Source organism: Vicugna pacos, chromosome 11 (genome assembly GCF_048564905.1).
Source record: "Vicugna pacos chromosome 11, VicPac4, whole genome shotgun sequence".
Taxonomy (NCBI): domain Eukaryota; kingdom Metazoa; phylum Chordata; class Mammalia; order Artiodactyla; family Camelidae; genus Vicugna; species Vicugna pacos.
Window position 1 is genome coordinate 95717953 of NC_132997.1, and position 23414 is coordinate 95741366.

Consider the following 23414-nt stretch of genomic DNA (forward strand, 5'->3'; position numbering starts at 1 on the left):
GTGTCTCTTGTGAAGTCTAGTTGCTCATACTGCTAGATTATTGATCTTTGATTCAATTATATGTTCTGATAATTTCTCTAAACCTCACCAAGAGCTTGGAGCCAGCACTGATGTGATGGTAAGTGCCTAACTAGGCAGTTCTGGTTCTGGAAAGAAATGAAAGGGAGAGGAACCCTCTCTAATTTTCCTTATGTTCTTTAGGACATTTAAATGATGGCTCGGGATCCAGGAAGCACAGAGAATCAGAGTTTAGAGTGAATGCTACAGGTGTAAGATTTTTGAAGAACCATTGAATTAAACATTTTTTTGTCTTGGTGCTTGTTCTAGGGGTTGTAGAAGGTGATTTAGCTGCTATAGAAGCGTACAAATCATCAGGAGGAGACATCGCCCGTCAGCTCACGGCGGATGAAGTGCGCTTGCTGAACCGTCCTTCTGCCTTTGACGTTGGCTATACTCTGGTGCATCTGGCTATCCGTTTTCAGAGGCAGGACATGCTAGCAATATTGCTTACAGAGGTGAGTGTGGCATTTTGGTTAAACATTCTTTTATGTGAAGGAAATTTGTTCTTTAGTTTTCATTTTGATATTATAATGTTTCTCAGTTCTTGTATGTTTTTGATTCTTCTATCCTCTTTTAAAAATGACATTAAACTTAAGAGACTTCAACAAAAGTATATAATTTTTAGAAGTATATGTTTTTAAAACAAGGCATTTTGCCACAATATTTGATTCATATGTTTGATTAAAAAAAACTGGGACATATCTGTCATTCATTTATTCATTCAACTAACATTTATTGAGTATCGACTGTGTGTGAGGCACTGTGCAAAAACGAACAATAGTTGTGAATTCACTTGGCTCCTCCGTCTCTGAGTCTACAGAAAAGGTGGGAAACAGGTACAGTAATTCTGTAGAGCGTGCTTTCGTAGATGTACGTGCCAGGGGTTGTGGGGAGGGCTTGAGAACAAGTTTTGAGGTATCTTACCTTCTGACCCACAGCATGTAACATTTTAGCTAAAGGCAGTAAAAAGGCTTTGAAAGGGGTTAGGTAGAGGGGCAGGAAAGTGACAAGTTCAGAGTGTGTTTTGGCTGCTGGGAATTAGAGGGGCAAGATGGTTTAGGAAATCGTGGCGGTGGTGCTGGCAGGAGTCCTGCCGGCACAGTGGTGGCAGTGAAAAGGAAAGAAGTGGGCTGGTTTGAGAGAGATGCTGGTGTTGTAGTCAGAATTAAGTGGACAGATTGGATATGCGGCGTAATGGTGAAATAGGGGTCAAAGTTGATTCTAGGCTTTCTGGGTTAAATAAGTAGATTGGTGTTACAAATGTTAAGAGATTGCAGTGAGTCATTCAGGATGTGATTGTATCAGCCAGGTAATTTTTAATGATAAGAGAAATAGGGTAAAAGTGCAGAGAGTCAGATCAGTTGTGGATTCCAATCTGGTTTGGTCAGTATACGTCTTCTGCGTATACTTATTTGCATATTCAACTTCACCAGTATCTGAGAACATTTATATACGAAGTAGGGGCGGGGATTAAGAGTTACGAAGGTAAGATGAAAGCATGATTGAGCTGGCTAGCCATTGTGTTTAGTTTGCTAGGAGTCCAGTGTAGCCAGGGGCACCTGGTAGACTCAGGAAGGGGAGGGCTTGAGAGACTAGCTGTCTAGCTGTACTGAAAAGAAAGGGCAGACTTACTGACTGTAAGGAAGAAGGGGACTGTTTGAAAAGCAGCCGTGTGATGGAATGTGAGATGGAGCGGTCAGAGGTAGCTTCTGTAGTGTCTGAGGTCTTGCTACGTTAATGTTGTGATGCCCAGTTGTGAATTGGAAGAGACAGCATGTGGAGTTACAGTTGCTGGTGGTAGCCAGAGATGAGAGAGAAGGCAGCTGTGAACCAGGGCTCAAGTCTTTAGGGGATACACAGGTTCCCCTTATCAGATAAGAGGACTATGAGAAGGTTCTGGAAGGGCTGGCATAAGTCACTGCCTCCTAAGAGCATTCTGGGGACTAGCAGCAGGAAGACAATAGAACCCCAGTGTGTTTATTATTTACTGCTGTGTAACAAATCCCCTCAAAACTTAGCAGCTTAAGACAGCAGACCCTTGTTATCTTATAGTTTCTGAGGGTAAGGAATCCAGGAGCAGCTTAGCTGAATGATTTTGGCTCAAGATCTCATGAGGTTACAAACTGTCAGGGCAACAGTTGTTAGAAGGCTCGACTGGGGCTAGAGGATCTGGTTCCAAGTACACTCATGTGGTTGTTGGCAGGAAGTTTCAAATCCTTGTCGCCTAGGCCCTCTGCAGAACTCCTTGTGATGTGGCAGTTGGTTTCCCTCGAGCTGGTGATCCAAGAGAGGGAGGGTGTATGAGAGTGATTCCAGTGGAAGCTGCAGTGTCTTTTGTATACAGCCTAATTTAGGAAATGATATACTGTCATTCTTGCCATATTCTGTGGGGCACATAGACCAACCCTGGTACAACATGGGGAGGTGGAAAGGAGGCTTGTTCTAGGCAAGGAATAAAATTGGTGATGGAATTTAGTTTCAGTGGAGTAGGCTCTCTAAAGAACAGAATTGAAGGGGCCAGTAGGGAGACAGGAAGGAAGAGAATACGAGTCTGGGCTGAGAGATGTGTTTGTAGAAAGGGCACAGAGCCTAGTACTTTGGGGATAAGAACAAGAGAACATTACATTTTGGAAATATGTATCTGGGGGCAAGGATTTCAGTTGAATTTTAGATCATGGGCCCTGTTTGATGGAACTACGGACTTTTCAAAATACTGTTTTTAAATGCATAAAATAAAGTTTTTAAATGCATAAAATTCAAAATACTGTTTTTAAATGCATAAAATAAAAAATAAATTTCCACTTTATTATTTTATGCATACAAGGAGACTGTATTGAAATATAGTTATTAGAATATTAAACTTCTGATGTATAAGAAACAGCATTTTAAATATAGTCAAGAGGTTAGTGAAAATGGAAGGATTTAAATTTAATTGAAATTCCTATTCTAGTTCATGGACCCCTTCCCAAGTTCATGGGCCCTAAGTTAAGAACCAGTAGCCTAAGGAGATTGTGGGGTTGAAAATGCTGGAAGATGAGAGGTGTATGCGTGAGGGTGGTGGGGGAAGGAGGAAACTTAAAGACCATTCAGTGGCTGTAAGGTTTCTCTTGCGGTGTTTGCAGTTTCGGGTTTTAGTCCAAGTGGTTTTTGAAAAAAAAAATCTTCCTACATTTTTGGAAAGGGGCTGAGGGGTAGCAGATTGGAATAAGCTGTTTTTAAATTTACTTTTGGATTCCATGTTAACGCTGTTATTTGAGAAATAGTTATATTCTAAAAATTTAGTTTTTGGCTTTCCATAATTTCAGTGTTGCTTAGATTGGGTTGGGTTCATGGAGTTAAGATGCGGTGACAATTTCATTGTTAGTGGTAATCTTGGCCAGTAAATTTAGGAGAATTGAATTTTTGTGTAGGAGTTTTCAGAATAGCAATGTCTGATGGTTGTGTTGGGTATGCAGGGTTTTTGAAACACTGTTTACTTACCTTAATAGCAGTTTGGAAGTCTGCATTCAGGAAAGTCATTCAGGTGAGTGGCTGCAGTCTGTGGGGACAGCAGAGAACAGAGCTGACTGGCTCACTGAGGTCACACCAGACTCGTTTCCTCTCAACTTTGATTTCAGAATCAAAATATTATCTTATATTTAAGATAAATAGCTTCACATCATTTGTTGTATTCATTACTTAAAAAGGACAGGAAAGGTCTGGCTTGGAGGCTCTCTGTGGTAGTGCTCATGACACCAGTGCGCAGATTTCATTCCTGTCGGGTTGTACTACTTCAGAGGTTTGTTGTCTGTCCTACACTTGGAGAAGCCAAATGCTTTTTTAAAAAAAAATTCGTCATTATAACAAATATGGTGGAGGGATTTGAGGTCACTGGGAACAAACTCTTAAAAGATACCATCCTTTCTTTATTCTAAGTCAGGGTACTTGACATATTCTTAACAGAGCAGAAGGGTGGTTTGTACTTTCCTTTTTCCGTGAGCTGGAATTCCCTGTTTAAAAATGTTTTTAATTGGGGATGTGATGAAGATTATTCTTACTTAGTTTTCCGTTCTCCGTTCCCCTTCTATGATGAACCTTTGTGAACAACTTTGTTTTACATAAATTTTTATCTTTGTATAAACTCCACTAAAAAGTAGAATTACTGAGTCCAGAGGGTAAAGCATTTTTATTGCTCTTTTACGGGAAAATTGTACTGATATGTACACTGTTGAGGGGCTAACACCCAGTACCTGAGTCATGTATTTAAAACAGAAACACCTTGAGTTACTGGGAAACTTTGGTCATTTCTTCTTAATACTGTTGTTTTCTGCTTGCACTGATGATAACTGAGATGTAGAGGAAAGTTTGTTTTGTATTTAAGGTGTCTCAGCAAGCTGCAAAGTGTATCCCAGCAATGGTGTGTCCTGAACTGACAGAGCAGATCCGGCGGGAGATAGCTGCCTCTCTCCATCAGAGAAAGGGCGATTTCGCTTGCTATTTTCTGACTGACCTTGTAACATTTACATTGCCAGCAGGTAACTCCGAATCGCAGTGTGAAAATAAATTTCCACTTTATTATAATTTTTTTATGTCTGAATGAAAATGTTTCTGTTAAAAAACAGATACCTTAGGTATTATGTGTGGATCTTAAATTACTTGATTATCCTATTTATACTGGGGGTGACCAGTCCAAGGGCCATTCATAAACTAATGTTTTAGATCTGAGAGGAACACAGTGGATAGTAACTGACTTCTTTGTGGGTCTCAGATATCAAAGAAGAAAAAAATATTTTACCCATTTCTTTTTTTCTTTTTCCTTTTTTTTTTTTAAGAATATCAGTCTGCTTTTTTTCTTTTTCTTTTCATGTGTGTCTATTGTTTTTAAATTAGAGAACCGTTGGTTACCTGATACTAGAAGATAATATCAGAACATAGATTTTTTATGGGTAGTCAGTTATTTGAATCAGAGATACTGGCATTGTTTTGAAAATTTTATTACTTTCTTTCTCATTATTTCAATTTCTACTGTTTCTGTGAATCAACTTTTCATTTTTAAATTCCATGACAAGTGGAAATGTCTTCCAGGATGTTTTTTTATCTGTTAGCATTGAATAAATGGACCCAACACCAAAAGTTTCTAAATAAAACTTACATTTTGGTTCTGAGTGTTTGGAACTTTTTTATATTCAGATGTAAAAGGGGTATTTACAAATGGTAGGAAATAACAGCTAAGACTTTTAGAATCAAATTTAATTTGAAATGCACTTTATGTATTTAAACTTAATACCCCAAATGATGACTAGATTTTTATTTTGAATTGGTTTCACAGTTAAAAACATTTTTTGTAAGGGTAACTTCTTACTCTGGACCACTCAATTAGTAAACTGAATACAGCATAGAGAATTTGAGGAAGATGACAAAAATAGGGATCTGTGTACCAAAATGAATTAACTTTTATAAGAGGATTCTAAAGTTTGAAATGAAAAAGTCTGAGCAGAGGTTGAAAGTGTGGGGGGAAGAGGAACAGACAAAAATGTGTTTGTTGTTGAATATCAGATAGCCCTGTTCTGTTTTTGCTTTTATTTCAGCTTTATTGAGTTATCAGTGACATAGAAAATTGTAAGATATTTAAAGTATGCGTCATGGTGATTTGATTCACACATACATTGTGAAAGGATTTTCCCCCATGTAGTTAATTAACACATCCATCACCTCACATTCATTTATTCATCCAATTGATTGATTGATTGATTGGTGGAGGTGAGAACATTTTTCTGTTCTTTTAGCGAATTTCATTTGTACACTACGGTGTTACTGACTTGTCACCATGTTTCACGTTAGATCCTCAGCCTGTAGTTTGTACTCTTACCTGTTTCTCCCTATCCCACCACCCTTGCCAACCACTTTTTTTTTTAAGATTCCACATATAAGTGATACCATGTAATAGTTGTCTTTCTCTGTTGAGCTTATTTCACTCAGCATAATGCTTTCAAGGCCCTTCCGTATTGTTGCAAAGGTAGGATTTTCTTTTTTCTCGTGGCTTAATAATATTGCATTGTATAGATAGATCACATCTACCTTTCATTATTCATCCATTGATAGACACTTAGGTTGTTTCCGTGTATTGGCTGTTGTGAGTAATGCTGCAGTAAACATGATGGTACAGATATCTTTGATATCCTGTTTTCATTTCCTGTGGCAATACACCAAGAAGTGGGATTGCTAGATCATATGATAGTTTTACTTTAATTTTTTGCGGATCCTCCATACTGTTTTCCACAGTGGCTGTACCAGTTTATAGTTCCCACCAGTAGTGCACCAGAGTTTCCTTTTCTTTGCATTCTTGTCAACATTTGTTATCTCTTTTTGGTGATAGCTATGCATAATTATTGATCTCTTCATTATTTTTGGATGGATCATAGTTTTTTGATAATGAAGTACAGAAAGGAAATACTTTACACACACACATGATATACATGCATGTTTTTTAAAAGAAGCTATTTGACAGCCTTCAGTGGAAAGGGTGTTGTTTTAGAGGAGGTTACTGTTAGATGCTGGTATCACATTTTATTGTTATAAGGCATGAGAAGATCTTTTAAATCTGATTTTTCTTTGTAGATATTGAAGACTTGCCTCCATCAGTCCAAGAAAAATTATTTGATGAGGTGCTTGATAGAGATGTTCAAAAAGGTAAGCATGGAATTAGTATAATTTAACTTTGATTGATTTCAGTAAACTTTTTGCTTTGCTTTGGAAGGTTTGAAGTAGTTTGGTGTATGGTCAACATGTTTTATTTTTACTTTAAATAGAAAGTGTAAAGTTTTTAAGAATAGTGTTGTGCTGTTAAAAATGCTCATTCACATCTCCTGTGAGAGTGAACAAACAAGGACAGTATAAAAGTTTTTAAACCTTGGTTTTCTATTTCCTGTTCTAGAATGAGTATATTTTCATATTAAACATTCCGAGAAAATAAATTATAAGGAATATAAGAGTTGAGTAAATTATTTTAGAGCCTCAAGATATTTCAGCTACTCAAGGTTTATATTTTAGTTGATCGGAATTATTTAGGTCTTCATTAGTAAATTACATATAAACCTGTTAACATCTAGAGGATAGGTTATTTCTTCACTGAATATTTCTTAATTGTAGAGGCATAAAAATGAACATGTTATTTAAATTACTCATAGAGTTAGAAGAAGAATCTCCAATTATAAACTGGTCCTTGGAATTGGCTACACGTTTGGATAGTCGACTGTATGCACTTTGGAACCGGACTGCAGGAGACTGCTTACTTGATTCAGTACTACAAGCCACCTGGGGCATTTACGACAAGGACTCGGTGCTTCGGAAAGCCCTGCATGACAGCCTGCATGACTGTTCCCATTGGTGAGCTGGCATCCTTCCCTTTTTGAATCCAGGAGCGCGCTGGCCGAATTGTTGCCTCACAGTGGTGGGATGCTTTTCGTCTGCTACATTTTCTGTGGCAGCTGGGGGGAGACAACTTTGACTTCGGACATTGAGACACTTTAAGCATCTCAATGGTTTTTACATATTTTTGTTGAGCTTTAAAATAGAAATAAAATAGTATCATTAATGGAGAAATGCAGTGTCTTTGATTTTACCCAACCTCTTAGATGCTTTTGTGTGCTTTTCTTTTTAATTTGTAAACCAATAGTAACCAATTGAAATCAACTGTTCTCATTACTAGTGTTTAAAGTTTTGATGAAAATTGATAGGTGGTGAATCAAATTGTGTCTGAGGATGTGTTAAAAGATGTCTGCTAGCAGAATGGAGGCTAATTTTAATTTGAAAAATATACTGCAAGCCAGGTGAAATTAATAAAATGTTAATCTTTTCATGTGAATTGCTTAAAGACCACGTTAAATACATGATTGGAACATTAAATGTGCTGTTTATAAAAGGCTTCCTTGTTTACTGTCTTGCTTTTTAGGTTTTATACTCGTTGGAAAGATTGGGAATCCTGGTATTCTCAGAGCTTTGGTTTACATTTTTCCCTGAGAGAAGAGCAGTGGCAAGAAGACTGGGCATTTATACTCTCTCTTGCTAGTCAGGTAAGAGCTCTTCTTGCAGCTTCTGTGAGAAAAGAAAGGCTCGTGGTCTGAATCCCTTGACTTGTGAAGACCATGCTGGAGGCTGTGTGGTAGGAAGGGAAAGAGTGCTTGACTCGGCCCCAGGGGGCCCGGATTCTGTCTGTGACTGCAGTTTATCAGCTGTATGACTGGAGGCACATCCTCACTGCAGAACAGAGAGGGCAGTGTGTTTCTCATGTTAAGTGATTAAAAAGTTGTCAAAATTGAAAATTGTACTTGATGGTTCTAAGCACTTAATTGAAGAGCAATCCAAAGAAATATTTTTCCTCTCAGAAAGGTGGCCTTATACCTGTTTTTACCTGCCCACAGGTTAGCTGCCATTCAGTGTCCAAGGGGCACCTCCCCAGAGTCACTGAGCTGGGGTGGGCTGTCCTGTGCTGGTGCCGAGCTGAGGCCCTGACGGTCAGGGTGTGCTCTTCATGAGGCTCCCTGGTAGCGAGACTGTGTCATGTTGCAGGCTGCGGAGGAGGTGCCGTGGGCAGGAGTGCTTAGCTAACCTGGGAACGAGCTTTTATAAATTAATTGTGTAGGGTTGTCCCTCAGACTCATGCTAGTTTTATTTTGTGAAGCGTATTAATGTACTGAACTGTAAAGTTCAAATATATGCACGACAAACCACTCCTTTTCTTTGCAGAAAGCACTGTAGTTCACTAGTGCCCTGTGAAGGAAGCGCCTTCTGTCTTTGGGCCATGCGGGCAGGGTTCAGTGACTGTCCTACATCTGAGACGTACCTCTGAGAAGGTGCTCTCAAAGTCGTTGTGGGAGAAGGGGGCCTGCTGAGTGTCCTTGCGTCAGCTGACGGAGCAATTTGCAGCCATTATGTTCATTCGAAATAACTAAGCTCATCTTTTTACTCTGAGAGGACCTTGTTGTAGGTAGTACTTTCACAGGTAGCTTGACTAGAAGACAGTTGTATGAACCAAGCTCCTTTCGCTGTCTCAATCTCTTGAACCTGAGATTAAGATTGATTTAACTGCACCCGCTCAGTTCTTGAGTTTGGGTAGTAAGGGACACCTGTACGTAAATGTTCCAGTTTGCTTTCATTGGACTTTGCTGTTTGAGGAATCAAATGCTGCTTTAGCTTGACAATAGTAGTAGTATATTATTTTAATGAGCTGAGATGTACTGAAGGAGGGTTGCACTGTGTCGCACACAGCAGTCTTGCAGAGCAGTGATAAATCTTCTAAAGAGAATTTGCTTTCTTTTATTTTGTTTTGTGTAGCCTGGAGCAAGTTTGGAACAGACTCACATTTTTGTACTTGCACATATTCTTAGACGACCAATTATAGTTTATGGAGTGAAATATTATAAAAGTTTCCGGGGAGAAACTTTAGGATATACTCGGTTTCAAGGTAAGCCATTCTCATGAGTGTTTGGGAAGTTTTTTATTATTTTAATGCACATTGCAGCCATGTCCTGAAATCCCATTCTTCCCTCTTTCCAGGTGTTTATTTGCCTTTGTTGTGGGAACAGAGTTTTTGTTGGAAAAGTCCGATTGCTCTGGGCTATACAAGGGGCCACTTCTCTGCTTTGGTTGCCATGGAGAATGATGGCTATGGTAACCGAGGTGCTGGTGCTAACTTGAACACCGATGACGATGTCACCATCACGTTTCTGCCTCTGGTTGACAGTGAGAGGAAGTTACTCCATGTGCACTTCCTTTCTGCTCAGGAGGTGAGCAGCCCGTTGCTCCTGTTGCCCACTTCAGGTGGCAGCGCTGCACCAGGGCCCTGTCTGGTGTGTCTTCCAGGCGTGGTAGTATCTGCACTGTCACTTCAAATTTTGAACTTGGTTGTAGTGATTGTCACTTTCAAATGTTAAAAAAAAATTGTCACTTTCTATAAATATGGGTCAGACTTTGAAATTTACCCTTTCAGAACGCTGTGTGGGGTGTGTTGTGTGGAGATACAGCAGTGAAGTGAAGACCAAAGTCCTTGCCCTCAGGTAGTGGTTAGTGCTGAGGAGAAAAAGTGAAAAGATGGGGGGGGATGCGGGGAGGGGGATCAGGGGACCATGGGGTTTGTGATTTAAATAGGGTGGTAAGGTGAGGCATCACTGAGGATGAGAGGAATTGAGACCTGAAAGAGGAGGGAGTCTTGCAGAATCTGCGGGAAGAGAGTTCTAGGTAGAGGGAAGTGCAAGGCCAGTGTGGTGATGGGGACTGGGCAAGGGGGGAGGGAGGCTGAGGGGTGGCGGGGGCCCCGCAGCGTTGCGGCTTTTATCTTTTATCGCGGGTGAGCCGGGGAGCCCGCAGCCAGTTTCCCCAGAAGAGGAGCACTGGCTGCTCAGCTGAGACCAGACGCCTGGGCGGTGGCGGGAGCGGGAGCAGAACGCCAGGTGCAGGTCGTGTGGTTGCAGGGGGGTGGTGTGGACCAGGCAGGGGCGTGGTGAGGATGTGTAAAAGAACACTCTCAGAAAACCTGCATTCTTAGAAAATTATTGGTCTTTTATTTAATATACCAGTAATTATTATGAAATTTTATAACTATGACATAAAGGAAAAAATTCATAGACCGTCATTTTTGTAACTTCGGACTATACATAATTTTCTGAGTAAACTTACCTTGTCCTGTTTGAAGCTGGAATTTTCTTTCTAGCTTTTTCTTTGCCAGGATCAGCTTATTAGATAACATTTGCTTTTTGCTATTATATCAAACAAATTAACTTATTACTGGAGTGTTCTTCCCTCTAGGTTTTTCTGCAAATTTTCCCATTGATGTTTTTTCCTATTTAACCATAGGAAACTGGGTTTTAATCATAAAATTGATGAGAGGTTGAAACCATGTTGAAACAGTATGTTGCTCTGGCCTTTTTGTTAGTAATCGTACCAGCTGTAGGTTTCTGTTACATTTTTCCTACCCAGTCTCTGATCTTTTGTATTATTTCCCCTTTTCTTCACATTCCTCTAAAAGCTAGGTAATGAGGAACAGCAAGAAAAACTGCTCAGGGAGTGGCTGGACTGCTGTGTGACTGAGGGGGGAGTTCTTGTTGCCATGCAGAAAAGCTCTCGGCGGCGAAATCACCCCCTGGTCACGCAAATGGTAGAAAAATGGCTTGACCGCTACCGACAGATCCGGCCTTGTACATCCCTGTCTGATGGAGAGGAAGATGAAGATGATGAAGATGAATGAAAAAAAATCAAAGAGCAGAAGACCAAGATATCGGCTCTGCGGGGTGACCCCAACGTTAGTGTGGTGCTCCAGGCAGAGCGCGGGGCGTGGGATGAAGCGACTGGCAGGATCTGCTCGGAAGAGTTTTTTCTGATCCACACCCACTGGAGGTTATGCATCTGCTGTGTGAGGAGACAGAAAACTTTGTTTGGACTACAGTTTGTAAAAACTAATTTTATTAAGACAGAACTTTTTTCCTTTCAAATTGTAAATCTGTCTATAAATGTAACGCATGTGGTTGTGTAAGAAGTTGTGTAATAGGAAAAGTTGTACCAGCATCTTCATATTATTGAGAAGTTGCTTCCAGCATGGGCACCTCCAAAAGCACATGGCAGGTGACTTTGTTCCTTTGAGATGCTCTTTTTTAAGTAGAACCCGGCATTCTACTTCCATCTTAAAAAAATCCATTTTACATTAAGTCTCACTAGAGCTTGTTAGAGATTTGGAAACTTTTTGTACAAATTATCCACAACAAAACATAAAAATAAAAACAAGCTTTTATTTTATTAATAATTTAGTTCCTGTCATGCCCAATAAAATAAAATCAAATCTTTAAGGAACAAATTGTAAGTAAAGTAAGGATTTCTTTTGAGTGAACTTCACATGGACATCGTTCCCTTGTTTTGGAAAGGGTTTTGGTTTCTGCTAGTTTGTCTTTTTAAAGTTTGATATGCCCCTTTTCAGTATTTGTATTTATTTGTTTGGAAGAGTGCCCTTGAAGTGAGGGTTCTTCTGCCTTAGTCTGGCAGCAGGCTCGTCATGAGGAGTTACTCCGTGGATGTAAATTAGCGCTTGGGGAGCGGGCCCACTTGCAACTGAATGAATGAATCGTGTGAAATTTGCTCACTTGACCCTATGACAACTCCCAAGTTGCCATGCAGAGGGAGGGTCTTTGGATTCTGTCTTTTATCATCAACTCTGCTTTAAGCAAATCGTGTTAGAAAGGCATGCCTTTGCTTGGGCTAATTGGGAATATCAGTTCAGTACAAAGATTTAAGGATGCAGTAAGGTGGTAAGTGCATTGTATAATGAATTTCTCAGTGAGTAGTCTGAGAATTTTTGCATGTTGGTTAACTGTGGCCATTCTTATTTAAAGTTAAAACTATAATCTTAGGTAGAAAACTTTCTATAAAGTATTTGACCACTTCAGGTATACATTGAATACTGGGTAAAAATTTCAGACCTATCTCAGGAACACAAAAAGACTTCGTGTCCTGATAAGCACTTTGTAGACTATTGGTGTGGCAAAGAATTTGAAGACACACACACACACACTCACACACTCTTTTCCTCCCTCTGATGAAAAGGCTGTGAAAACCTTTACATATTTGCTGCTGCTTCTAAGTTCTGTTTAGATGGTATTGAAATGTGCACAACTTCAGATTTGATGCTGGAATACTAAAAACAGAAAAATGCCTATGAGATGTCATGTTTTTAGTTCTTTCTTCCCTCTGTGAACATTGAAAGGTGTTCCCAGGATGAAAGGATCGCTTTTGCTGCATGCTAACATTTGCAGGAAAAAACTTGCAATTTGATTCCATGTAAGTGAATTTTGATACATTATAATAATGGTATACATTACTGTTCCAAGTGGTTAATGTTTTCTTACAAATTGACTCTTTGTCAATTCTTTGCTTTCATTTTGGACAGTAATTAATTAAGTTTTTAGAACGCTGTCACCTTGACTACCTAGCATAGAATATAGCACCCGTATAAACTTTTCTCCACATGTAGGAAGGATTCTCAGTGGCCAGACATCCTCATCCTGTACTAGTTGCTGTTAAGCAGAAACTACCCTCCCAATTCAAGAAGCCAAAGAGCAGTGTTTTGAGGGAAAAGCGTCTAGTTGTTAGGGTCTCCATCAGTCCGTGGTGGCCAGAAAGCTGCAGGCTCGGTGTTTAGGCTCTGTGTGTGGTGTCTTGTTGAGCGGTGCTTCCCCTGAGGTGCCGCGTTACTTATTTATTTATGGATCAGCGACCCTGAGCACACCTAGTTTAACAGGTACAGCATTCTTCCCTGTGGGAAAGAACTGTATGACTCCATTTCCTAGGCTCCAGACAGGGATGGGGCTTTAAATGGTCTTCACAGCAGATTGGCTGGTGAAGGCCACATCTGGGGGTGAGTCAGTGCTGTGTGAAGCTCTTGAACTATCAAGCAAACAGCCATAGTTGTTGTCCCAAGCTAGAGTGTGTAGCCCTTTCTCAGACTGTACGTGACGGGGTGACAGATACTGTGTGTCTCGTGGTTGGCTCTGGACAGGACTACCGAGAATATGGTGTGGTGTTTTCTGTTCTAATTAAAACCCAGGTGCACTGTGGATTTGGACCTGCATTTTTATGTTTTTGAGTCTTAGGCGTGTCGTGTCCCAGACAGAGTCTGTGTTCAGGAAATCCTGCTGTGTACGGTGGTTGGGGTCTCCTTTTCGTGCGTGTCAGCCCCTCGTGGATTGCTGCTTGTCAGGTGGTTATGAAGGTGATAATGAACCTCCCGCTCTGCTCCCCGGAGTGACAGGTCAGTAACCACGTGCTCCATGGCCATACAAGTGCAGTGGTCTTCATGTAATTTTCATGGGAGAGGGGGGATGGGACCACCACCTAAGACGAGGAGGTTGATGCTTTAAGTTGCCATGAACTTTTTTTTTTCCTAATTGGAAGAGGGGGTGGTGACTATAGGAGTTCTGGAGCTGGAATTGTTGGGCTTAACCGGTATCTGCAGCTGTCACTAGTGGTAAGGGGTTGAATGCTATTTAAAAAGGAGGATCCATTAAATCAACTGAAAGTTCTTAACATATGGAAATGGCTGATGTTAATTATTTTGCAACAGTTCTTTGTAAATAATATCATTTAAAAAAATTGAAATTCACCTCCCTTCCTGCATTGATGCTTGAGCCAGGTAATTTTGCTTTTGGGTAAATTAAAATCAAAACTTGACCAATTTTGTTTCTTGAAGTGACTTAGTTCTAACCCACTATTTCACCTGAAGGATGGCATGATTTGTTAAGGATGGACTTACGTGAAGTTTTTGATTTTTCAATTAAACTCACATGAAGTAATTGTCAGCACTTGAGTCTGGTTATGGATTAGGCAGATAGGAAAGTATTGTTAATCGTTGACCCTTGGAATAACAAGAACTGGAAATTGGGAAATTGAAAAAAGTTGCCTTTAAACATCTCGAGTAGAGAACTCTTACATTAGTGAGATGTACTTGAATTTCAAAACTTAACAGAAATTTTTATTACTTTTTATTGAAAACTGCACTGAACGCTAAATGTCCACCTTTACAATAAACAAATACAGTAACGGTAACTCACACTAAAACAAAACATATTTCTGATAGCCATTATTTTTCTGTTCGGGACAATTTTAAAGTTTTTTTTGTCACAAAAACAGGAATGTACCTATACAAAGGCTCAAAATAGGCCATCTTTTAAACAAAAAGGCGATGATTCACAAAAGACTATGAATATAACATGTAACTAGTTGATACAAATCTAATAGGATTTGTTAAAATCAGTCACATCTAATAACACACCTGAAGTGTTCTTGTATAAAATATCACGTGAAGAAAAGAAGACTTTATCAATAATGTCTAAAAAAGTGGGTTTGTTCATAGACAATCTGACAAGTTACCATAAAAAGTGTTTCCTGAGACATAAGGAAATGCAACATTATTCTTGAACCCTTTCAGTTCAAGACTTTCCACTCAATAAAATAGCTGAGGATCTGAAACTGAGAAAATATATTTGAGTACAAACAGCTTGTGAAACTTAATACTTTTTTTTTTGCATCATCAGAGGGTATTACTGAACTCACAGCCAACTTGCCCGCTCGGTGTGCAGTTCAGGTGGGAGCGACTTCTCTGCACGGGAGCTGGTACTGTCTCCAGGCCTGTGCTCTTGGTCGTCTCACACGGCAGACAGTCTTCTCCCCATTCTGTAGTCATTTACTCTTCCTATCAGCAAAAGAGGTAACCAGCCCCCGTGGACCGAAGGGACTAGAGTCACAGGATGGGGATTTCCTCTTAATATTTTTTATTTTGATGTTTAGAACTCTCGATGCAACATTCTAGAGCAAGGTGTTCAGGACCTGCTGTGCCCAAGGGACTGATAAAGGAAAAAGATCTATTTATTCTTTGTGATTTGATGCACAGATGAAAAACTTAACACACAATAACAGAAGTTGGTCGTTAATAAATCACGTCCTAGTCTTTTTCAGCGCTTCCGTAAGCAGATGCCATCTTCAGTTTTCCCACGTCTCGGCTTCTAGCTCTTGTAGTTTTAACACTGCAACGTCAATGATGCATATGTCCAGAATCAGTTAAAAAGGCTGTCAAATTCCTTTTCTCTTAGTTCATCTATTTTTCACTGTCTCTTGGTCCCAGGTGTATCTAAGCGATTACCTTTCATCCTCCTCTGCTATTGCTCGTTGGGGTGCTCTCGATTGTCCCCGTGTTTTGTGGGCTGGTTGGGAGAGGGAGCTTGGGAAGGATGTGCCACTGTGGGGAGGTTGTGGGTCACTGGGATGCCTCCGGGAATGATCCCTTCCATGGCTGCAGGAAGTCCTCCCGGAGCCACGCCCACAATGCCTGGCGGGTATCTAGGGAGCACACAAGAGAAGGGAACAGTTGAGTCCAGGGCCAGAAATTGCCAGGCTCTTGACTTTGCCCGCTTGTGATCTTTTTTAATGGGATAGTTTGTCAAGGAGAAATCTACATAAAGAATTTAAATATTGACATCAAATTCATAAACAGCAAAGCCAATCTAGTTCAATCAAAACACTAATTTTGTAGCTTTCACACAATAGGAACAGCCCATACTAATTATGCCTGTGAAAACTGTGTTGCACTTAGAACATTTTTTGTGCAAAATAGACCCTACGTTTTCTGGTTGCTTGAGAAAGTATTCATCAGTTATATCAATGGATTTAATAACTTCCTGACAGCACGAAGTACTCTTTGGTACCATGTGATGTCCTAGGCTGGTTAGTTACAGCCCGAGATGGGAAAGGGGACAGGGCAGCAGGGGCACTGGTGAGCTTGTGATGGGCTGGATGTCTGCCCTCTAAGGACAGACGCCTGGAGGGCACCTGAATGTAGGCTCATCCCGTTTCAGGCATGAGTGGGGGTGTATGTGTGTACGTACATTATGCACTAATGTGATTCAGGATAAACATTTTTCTGAGGACGAAACATACTTTAGGATTAAGTCTACTCTTGAATTTATTTATCCCTTCACACTTGTGGTAAAGAGGATGGTCCCTCCCTGTGGAAGCTGTGCTCCCCCCACCCCCGACCTACAGTGACACTGGTCAGAAATCTCAGGGACTGCCTAGGAGGGCTGATGGATAGGGGTCCCTGTGAGCTGCCTCTCAAGCACAAGCAGTATGTCAAGGGGCCAAGGAGCCTTGCTCAGTCTGAAGGAATAATTGAAGACCACCAACATGAATGAATGGGAATCCAGTCTGGTGCTGTGATGGGCTCAAGTGATGCTTGAAAATGCTTATAAGTGGATCCTATTACACAAACTCCCCCCGTTCTCTGTGGTTAGAGCAGTGGTTCAAAATGGGATCTTGGGCAAAGTCTGAGACATTTTTGGTTGTCACAGTTGGGGGTGGAGGCTGATACTGGCCCCTGGTGGGCGGGGGCCAGGGCTGCTAGTCTACATCCTGCAGTGCACAGGCCCAGCCCCGCGAGAGAATGATCAGGCTCAGCATGTGAGTGCTGGGGCAGCCCCGGGTCAGATAAGCAAAACGGCTTTCCTTCTGGGATTCCAGGCTGCAGCTTCTCTCCTTTATGCTGGAGGAACCCGCCATGCTGAGGCAAGAGAACCATACAAAACCACCACAAACAAAACCCTGGTCCCTTCCGAGGGGTCCTGGCTCATGTCCCCAGTGCAGGTTCTCTTGCCTCAGTCACACTCAAATCCTCCGTCACATCCCCAGTGTCAAACTTTCTGCTTCACGAAGACACAGGCTTGTGCGAGGACCCGCTCCCAGCCAAAAGACTGGGCACTTGGGCCAGGATAATTCCCTTGTGCAGAACATTTGAGTCAGAAAGCAAAATCGGGCCCTTTTCCTTGGTGATCTTCTCCGTACCCTTTCACCTAGAAACCCTCTGGTTTGGGAGTGGCTTTGGAAAGGGTGATTCCTCGCGGTGTTCAGACCCGTTGGGGAATGCACAACCCCCCCCCACTGGAATTCTAGTTCTTGGCTTTGTCTCGAAAGTTCCGTGTGTTCCGTGGAAATCAGGCATGAAATGTATGCAGCTCCCACAGAGAAGACTAAGGGCTGGGTTTTCCTCAGTGCCCAGGCTGGCTTGCTGTCCCCTCTCCTCCCTCCCTCTAGGCTCAGCTGGGCGGAGCCCATTCCTCTCCTCACCTGTACGTGGCACCATTGAGCTCTGGATGGATTGCTTGCTGATCTATTACTGACCAGGGAGCTGTTGTGACGAAGAATTCCTTGTTCACACAGTTTCTTAAGCTTTCTGGGATGCGACCTGGAATAAGATGATTGAACTTGATCACATGTATTTTTTTAAGGTCCCATTGACTTAAGATCTTACACTTAGCTGCCACGGGGGGGGGGGGACGGGGGACAAGCTGCAATGCAGGTCTCATAATCAAGTCTCTTACTCTTAATAGGAGAGGTGGGCTCTTAAATTTCCACAAAATTTGAACTGTTCAAAGTTCAAAGGCCGGAGCAGCACTGGCCTTCAGGCAGACAGAAAGGAGCACTCCCTCTCCCCTCCCCAGGCTCATCCTCCTTCCACAGTTTGCAAAACGTCCATTGGCTAATACAAAAGGGAACTGGTTTCCTCTGAAATAAACAGGGCCTGACTCATTCAAAATTTAGCCAGCGTGACCCCTAAAGACAAAGCCCCCGGAACCCGTTGCGTGCATCTGTGAGCAGGACTAGAGGAGGCCGCAGGGCGGCGGGCGGGCGGGCTCACCTGTGATTGCCCGGCGGATCTCCGTGGCAGCGGCCTCCCGCATCTCCAGGGAGGCCTGCTCACTGTACCAGGCCGTGTGGGGCGTACAAATGAGATTCGGTGCATCTTTCAAGGGACCCTGAGCAAAGCTAGATGAATGTACGAAAACACGGTAAATGAGAAAAGGTGAATGCACTTCACTCCCCGTCTTCCTCCTCAAAAGGGAGCTTTTGGCTGTGGGGGTATTAGCCACAGACACGCTGGAGGGGCTTGTGCAGACCTTTCCTGAGGGCTGGGACTCTAAGGATATGCTCATAAAGCTGCTCTGTAACTAGCGTCAGGAGAAATCAGGGACTCAGAAAGAAGGAACAATTCTATGGGGGGCCGACCACCTGCCCTCCAACCAGGACAAACAGTCCAGGGCACAGACAAATCCTGCTCCGCTCCACCACCATTTCCTGCCTCTCCCTGTTCCGATGATCTCTGGGGAACTTCTAGCCCTTTTACAGTTAGTTAGAAAACAGCACAACCCTTAAGGAGGCTGTAAACTTTGCCTCCAGTTTCATATCCAAGACCTGTTTGTCTGGGAAGGTGCCCAAGTTCAAAGTAGGGGTCAGGTGTAGAGGTGGGTCCTGTAAGTTCCCATGCAAGTCTTGAGCTCCGACTACACACGTCTTGGCCGTCTCATCAAACCCACCTGAAAGGCTCCGACTCGTGCACGTCGAGGGCCGCCCCTCGTATCCGGCCTTCCTTGAGGGCTTGGGCTAAGGCTTTCTCGTCCACCAGTCCGCCGCGGGCCGCGTTCACTAGAAATGCTCCTTGCCTCATCTGCGAGGCAGAAAGAGAAGCTGGTTAAACCGATGCTGCTGCATCGGGAGGCGTGGGGTGGGGGTGGGGGTGGAGCCGCGGGCCAGTGGAGGCCGGTGGGTCTGGCTATTTAATGCATGTGCAGCAGGTCGGGGGGGGGGAAGGGAGGGCAGAGTCTCAGGACAGCTGGAGGCCAGGGGTCAGCTCCTGAGATCCCGAGAGGGGACCACGAGGTGGCAAGGCTGGAGCTGTGACCTGCTGGGTCCTGGGCCAGCTCCCTGTCCCTCCCTGCTCACCATGGCCCACCCCGAGGAGGTGGCCTCACCCAGCTCCTCACTGATGTCTCAAGGGCTTTCTTCCCTGCTCACTGGTGTGTCTGTCCATGGCCCATTTCCCATCCCCCTTCCATTTTGACAGAAGTTTCCAGGGTCTGAGCCCATCTATTTCAATTTACCTGCTTTTGGTAGAACGCGTGCTCAGCACCCAAGAGGTCCTGGGTTCAATCCCCGGTACCTCCTCCAAGTGGAAATCAATGAAGAAACCTAATTACCTCCCCCTCAGCAAACAAGCAATACAAGCAAAAACATGTGCTTTCAGTTTACCTGCTTTATGGTAAAGTCGTTGATGAGGTGGTGGTTATGTTCGTTGAGATTGCAGTGCAAGGAGACGCAGTCGCTCTGATACAGTAAGTCCTGCAGGGTGTAGACCCTCTGGACGCCCAGGGACCGCTCTATCCCGTCCTGCAAGTAGGGGTCATAAAATATGACGCTGAATCCGAAGGCCTTGGCTCGAACAGCGACTGCCTGCCCCGTGCGACCTGTGCAGAAAGAGAGCGTCCAGGTGAGCAAGCCTGTCCTCGCAGCGCCCTGGCCCCGGCCCTGCTGCCTTCATTATTTCTGGGAACTGGAGCCCGCGCTAGCCGTCCCCACTGGCAGCTGGGCCCAGCTGGTGGCAGCTGCAGGAGGAAGCGGGTGCCCAAAGCTTGGTGACACCCAAGGCCAGCACCTCTCCCCGGGTTACTGGGGCGGAAGCGTGGGGTGGGGGGACACGCGTCCCGGGTGACCGACCACTGCAGAGTCTGCCTGTGCTTGCTGCCAGCGTCTTTTCCCCTTAAGTTCCTATTACGTACATTTTCAAACATAAACACAACTAGAGAGAGCATGCCAGTGAAGTCCTCGTGCCTGTCCCCGCCGCCCCCGCTCCCAAACATCACCAGTGTCACCCAACTTGTACTGATCCATTCCCTGCTTTGTTCATACAGCTGTCTCCCTAACCTGGGCTTCGCCTCTATTGATGCGCCTCTCTATTGCTCTCAGCATCTAACAGGGACTGTTCTCCCGCATAATCACCACTGGGTTTGCTCGTGAGGGGCAGAATGATGGAAACAGCACTGCGGTCTGGCTGAGAGGCGGGGCTCTGAGCCTGCACGGAGTGTGGCCGGGCCTCCAGCAAGTTAGAGAGTGATGTCACCTAACAGGACATGAAGGCCTTCCCGACTCCCAAGTGGCCGTCATTTGTGAAAATCCACTGATCCCAGAGCAATTTTCAGCTTGAACACAAGGTGGTTTGAGTAATGCTTGAATGGACTGATTTGGGACGTACACAGAATAAATCTTTATTTAAAACCATTGCTCCGATGTGTAGTGGGGGGAGAAGGGACTAAGGGAAGAGGCACCTCCCCAAAGGAAGCCCACACCAGGCGCCTGCTGGTGGACCATCTCGCCCTCCTACTGAACTGTGACCTGATTGGGCAGGACCAAGACAACTGCCTGAGTTTGGAGGCAAAAGTTTATTAAGGCCATTCTGATCCAGAGGAACAGCTGCAGGATCACCAGCGGGTCATTACCCCTCATGTCATCCCTCTTCAGTGTCACCACTTGGACACAGTGAACCAGGGACTACAGCCACACACTGCGGAGGGCAAGCACAACAGACGGGGACAGGGCAGGAAGAACGGCAGTGACTAAAGACCCTCCTCTGATGTGCTTGATATTCGGGACCAAGGACTCGCAGTGAGTGGCTGCTGTCAGGAGCCGTGGAAACGTGTTCTGCCACGTGGCCCAGCCACGCACAACTTGAGTCTCTGCATCCTGGCCAGAGGCCCCCGGGGCCGGGCAGGGGCTCAGGCACGCACGATGTTCTAAGAACCATCTCCGAGAACCGCTTCCCAGAGCAGCAGGGGGTCTGGTGGGCACCAGCAGAGGGCGCTGTGGCTCAAAGAGCACCGGCATTTCTTAGTTATTTTGTATTGTCCACTCCAGAAATATGCAGACTCTTTCGTAAAAAGATTTAAAAGATTAGCTTCCTGTGTATGATCATTCCTGAAACCTGGGTTCTACAGCTCAGACCTGGGTGCTGGAAAGATGTGCGTTCCTGGAAGGAGTCCAGCTCCTGCCTGTTCAAGCAGGCACCCGGCCTCCGGATCAGGGACTCGGTGGGGGAAGAGGCGGCCCTGTGGCCATCCCAGCAGTCCTGCCCCTCAGGTAACTGGAAACAGAGCTCAAGCAAAGGGCTGAATGACAGCTGAGGAGCCTCCTGGAAGCCAAGCCCCACAGTCGCAACTCACTCCATGTGGCCCCCAATTTACAGGCTGGGAAACTGAGGCAGAGAGAGGCTGAGGACTTCACTCAAGGTCACAGAGCTGGTAAAGGGGAGCTGAGATTCGGCACCAATAAGCAAGGCACCCTCCTGTTTGCAGTGTTGGGGCTCAACTCAAGCCCTGTGTTGTTCACAGCCGCGCCATCGGGCTGCTTTCCACCCAGCTCACCTCCTGGGTAAGCTGCCCCAGGCCCTCCTGGGGTCGCCAGCTGAGTCTCATGTGGACAACAGCCGAATCCAAGGAGACCTCTACTTGCCCCCTCCCCTCGGGTGAGCTTTCCAAGGTGATGGCCTGACCATGCCACCGCTGGCTCAAAATTCCTCAGTGACTCCCTGCTGCCACCCCCACCCAGCATCTGAGGGCCTCCAGGTACTGCCCAGGTCACCGCTCGGCCCCCAGCCTGCTCGTTTCTCCACCACGCACCTCTACACGCCCTGCCCCTCACCCTCTGCCCGGGCACTGGGCAGGCCCTCCTTCTGCATTCCCTCTACCCAGCCACACCAGACCCATTCTTCCAAAAGCAGCCCAGATCCCACTTCTAGGTGATTTCCCTGATCAGTCTGGACCTCCGACCTCCCACCCCATGTAGCTCGGCGGGGGGCATTAGCCCTCCTCTGGTGCAAAACCCAACCTCCCCCGTCAGGCCATCCCTGCACTCCTCTGGGGCAGGACTGGGTGGGGTCTGCTGCCCCTGAGGGGTCCCTGCAGCAGCCCCAGGGGTGTAGGGGGACGGGGCGGAGCAACTGCACGTACCGAAGCCAATGAGGCCCAGCGTCTCCCCACGGATGCGGGCTGCTCCCGACGCCACCTCCCGGATCTGCTCGACGCTCTGTACCCGCGTGCCTTCCCGCAGCGCCTGGTACAGCCACGTGTTCCGCCGGTAGAGATTAAGGATGTGGCAAATGGTGGAGTCGGCCGTCTCCTCCACTGCCGCGGACGGGATGTTGCACACGGCGATCCCTGGAAACACAAGGGTGAAGACGGGATGAGAATCCCTGGAGTTCTGGGGGAAGAGCTCCAGGGCTCCCAGTCCACGCAGCTGAGGGACAGGGGGACGGGGCAGAATGAGCCCACTCAGCCACTAACTGCAGGTGTGGCCCTGGGCAGGTCAGGGTCCCTTATCACCAGACGCCTGCTTGTCGCCAGGAGGACACAGACCCTCTGACTCTGATGCTCGGGGGCCTTGGGCCCCAACATCCCTCCCAGACAACAACGTGTGGCTCAGCCCCCAGCCTCCCACTGACCCCATGTCCTGCCCACCCAGTGCTTCCGGACCCCATTCTCTGCGAAGCAAGCAGAGGGCAACTGGAGTGGGGAGGTGGCCAGCTCTGACCACCATCCACACCCAGTGCCAGGAAAACTGTAAACCTGTGAACCCTAACATTCAGTCCTGGAGTGGCGGGAAGCCAGTGTACAGGGGCCCCTCCTGACAGGCCATGGGGTCCAGAAGCCCAGAGATTCCTTGAGACGCACCGTGTGGGGTCCTCCCCACAGGGTGGGGCTGGGGTAACAGACTGGCTCTTTGTTTCATGGTATTTTAAGAGTCTAATGCAATAAACATGTCATTGCTTGTTCTTTAAAAGAATGAGAAAATTTAGAAACTAACACCTTCACCCCAACATGGGCCCATGGGCTGCACAGCATGGAGCTGATGTCTGAATTCAGCCCTAATCACCATCCTGCTCCGGAAGAAAGAACACAGAGCAGACAGGGTACCTGCCCTGCTTTTTGAAAGGGATTTTAGGGCTAAGAGCAGCTGGTGGA

The 23414-nt window shown here is 45.0% G+C and overlaps 2 protein-coding genes across 12 annotated transcripts in view; one reads left to right on the forward strand and one right to left on the reverse strand.

Annotated features, from left to right (window-relative positions):
• Positions 1–14254, forward strand: part of ZRANB1 (zinc finger RANBP2-type containing 1) — a 54756-nt gene extending 40502 nt beyond the window's left edge. For 4 of the 6 annotated variants that reach the window (XM_072972083.1, XM_072972087.1, XM_072972084.1 and 1 more), the window contains 8 exons: positions 328–515; positions 4421–4574; positions 6658–6729; positions 7227–7425; positions 7991–8111; positions 9373–9502; positions 9595–9824; positions 11063–14254. In XM_072972083.1, the coding sequence (XP_072828184.1) occupies positions 328–515; positions 4421–4574; positions 6658–6729; positions 7227–7425; positions 7991–8111; positions 9373–9502; positions 9595–9824; positions 11063–11281 (1313 nt within the window). In that variant the 3' untranslated portion in view covers positions 11282–14254. Of the gene's footprint in view, positions 1–327; positions 516–4420; positions 4575–6657; positions 6730–7226; positions 7426–7990; positions 8112–9372; positions 9503–9594; positions 9825–10027; positions 10095–11062 lie in introns of all 6 variants that reach the window. The other 2 variants (XM_072972085.1, XM_072972086.1) reach the window with 2 other exon arrangements.
• Positions 14255–14544: 290 nt separating this feature from the next.
• CTBP2 (C-terminal binding protein 2) overlaps positions 14545–23414 on the reverse strand; it is a 151994-nt gene continuing 143124 nt past the window's right edge. For 5 of the 6 annotated variants that reach the window (XM_072972088.1, XM_072972090.1, XM_072972089.1 and 2 more), the window contains 6 exons: positions 22404–22610; positions 19654–19868; positions 18942–19072; positions 18266–18393; positions 17695–17812; positions 14545–15915 (listed from right to left, as the gene is read on the reverse strand). In XM_072972088.1, coding sequence (XP_072828189.1) covers positions 15735–15915; positions 17695–17812; positions 18266–18393; positions 18942–19072; positions 19654–19868; positions 22404–22610 — 980 coding nt within the window. In that variant the 3' untranslated portion in view covers positions 14545–15734. The remainder of the gene's footprint in view (positions 15916–17694; positions 17813–18265; positions 18394–18941; positions 19073–19653; positions 19869–22403; positions 22611–23414) is intronic. The other variant, XM_072972092.1, reaches the window with a different exon arrangement.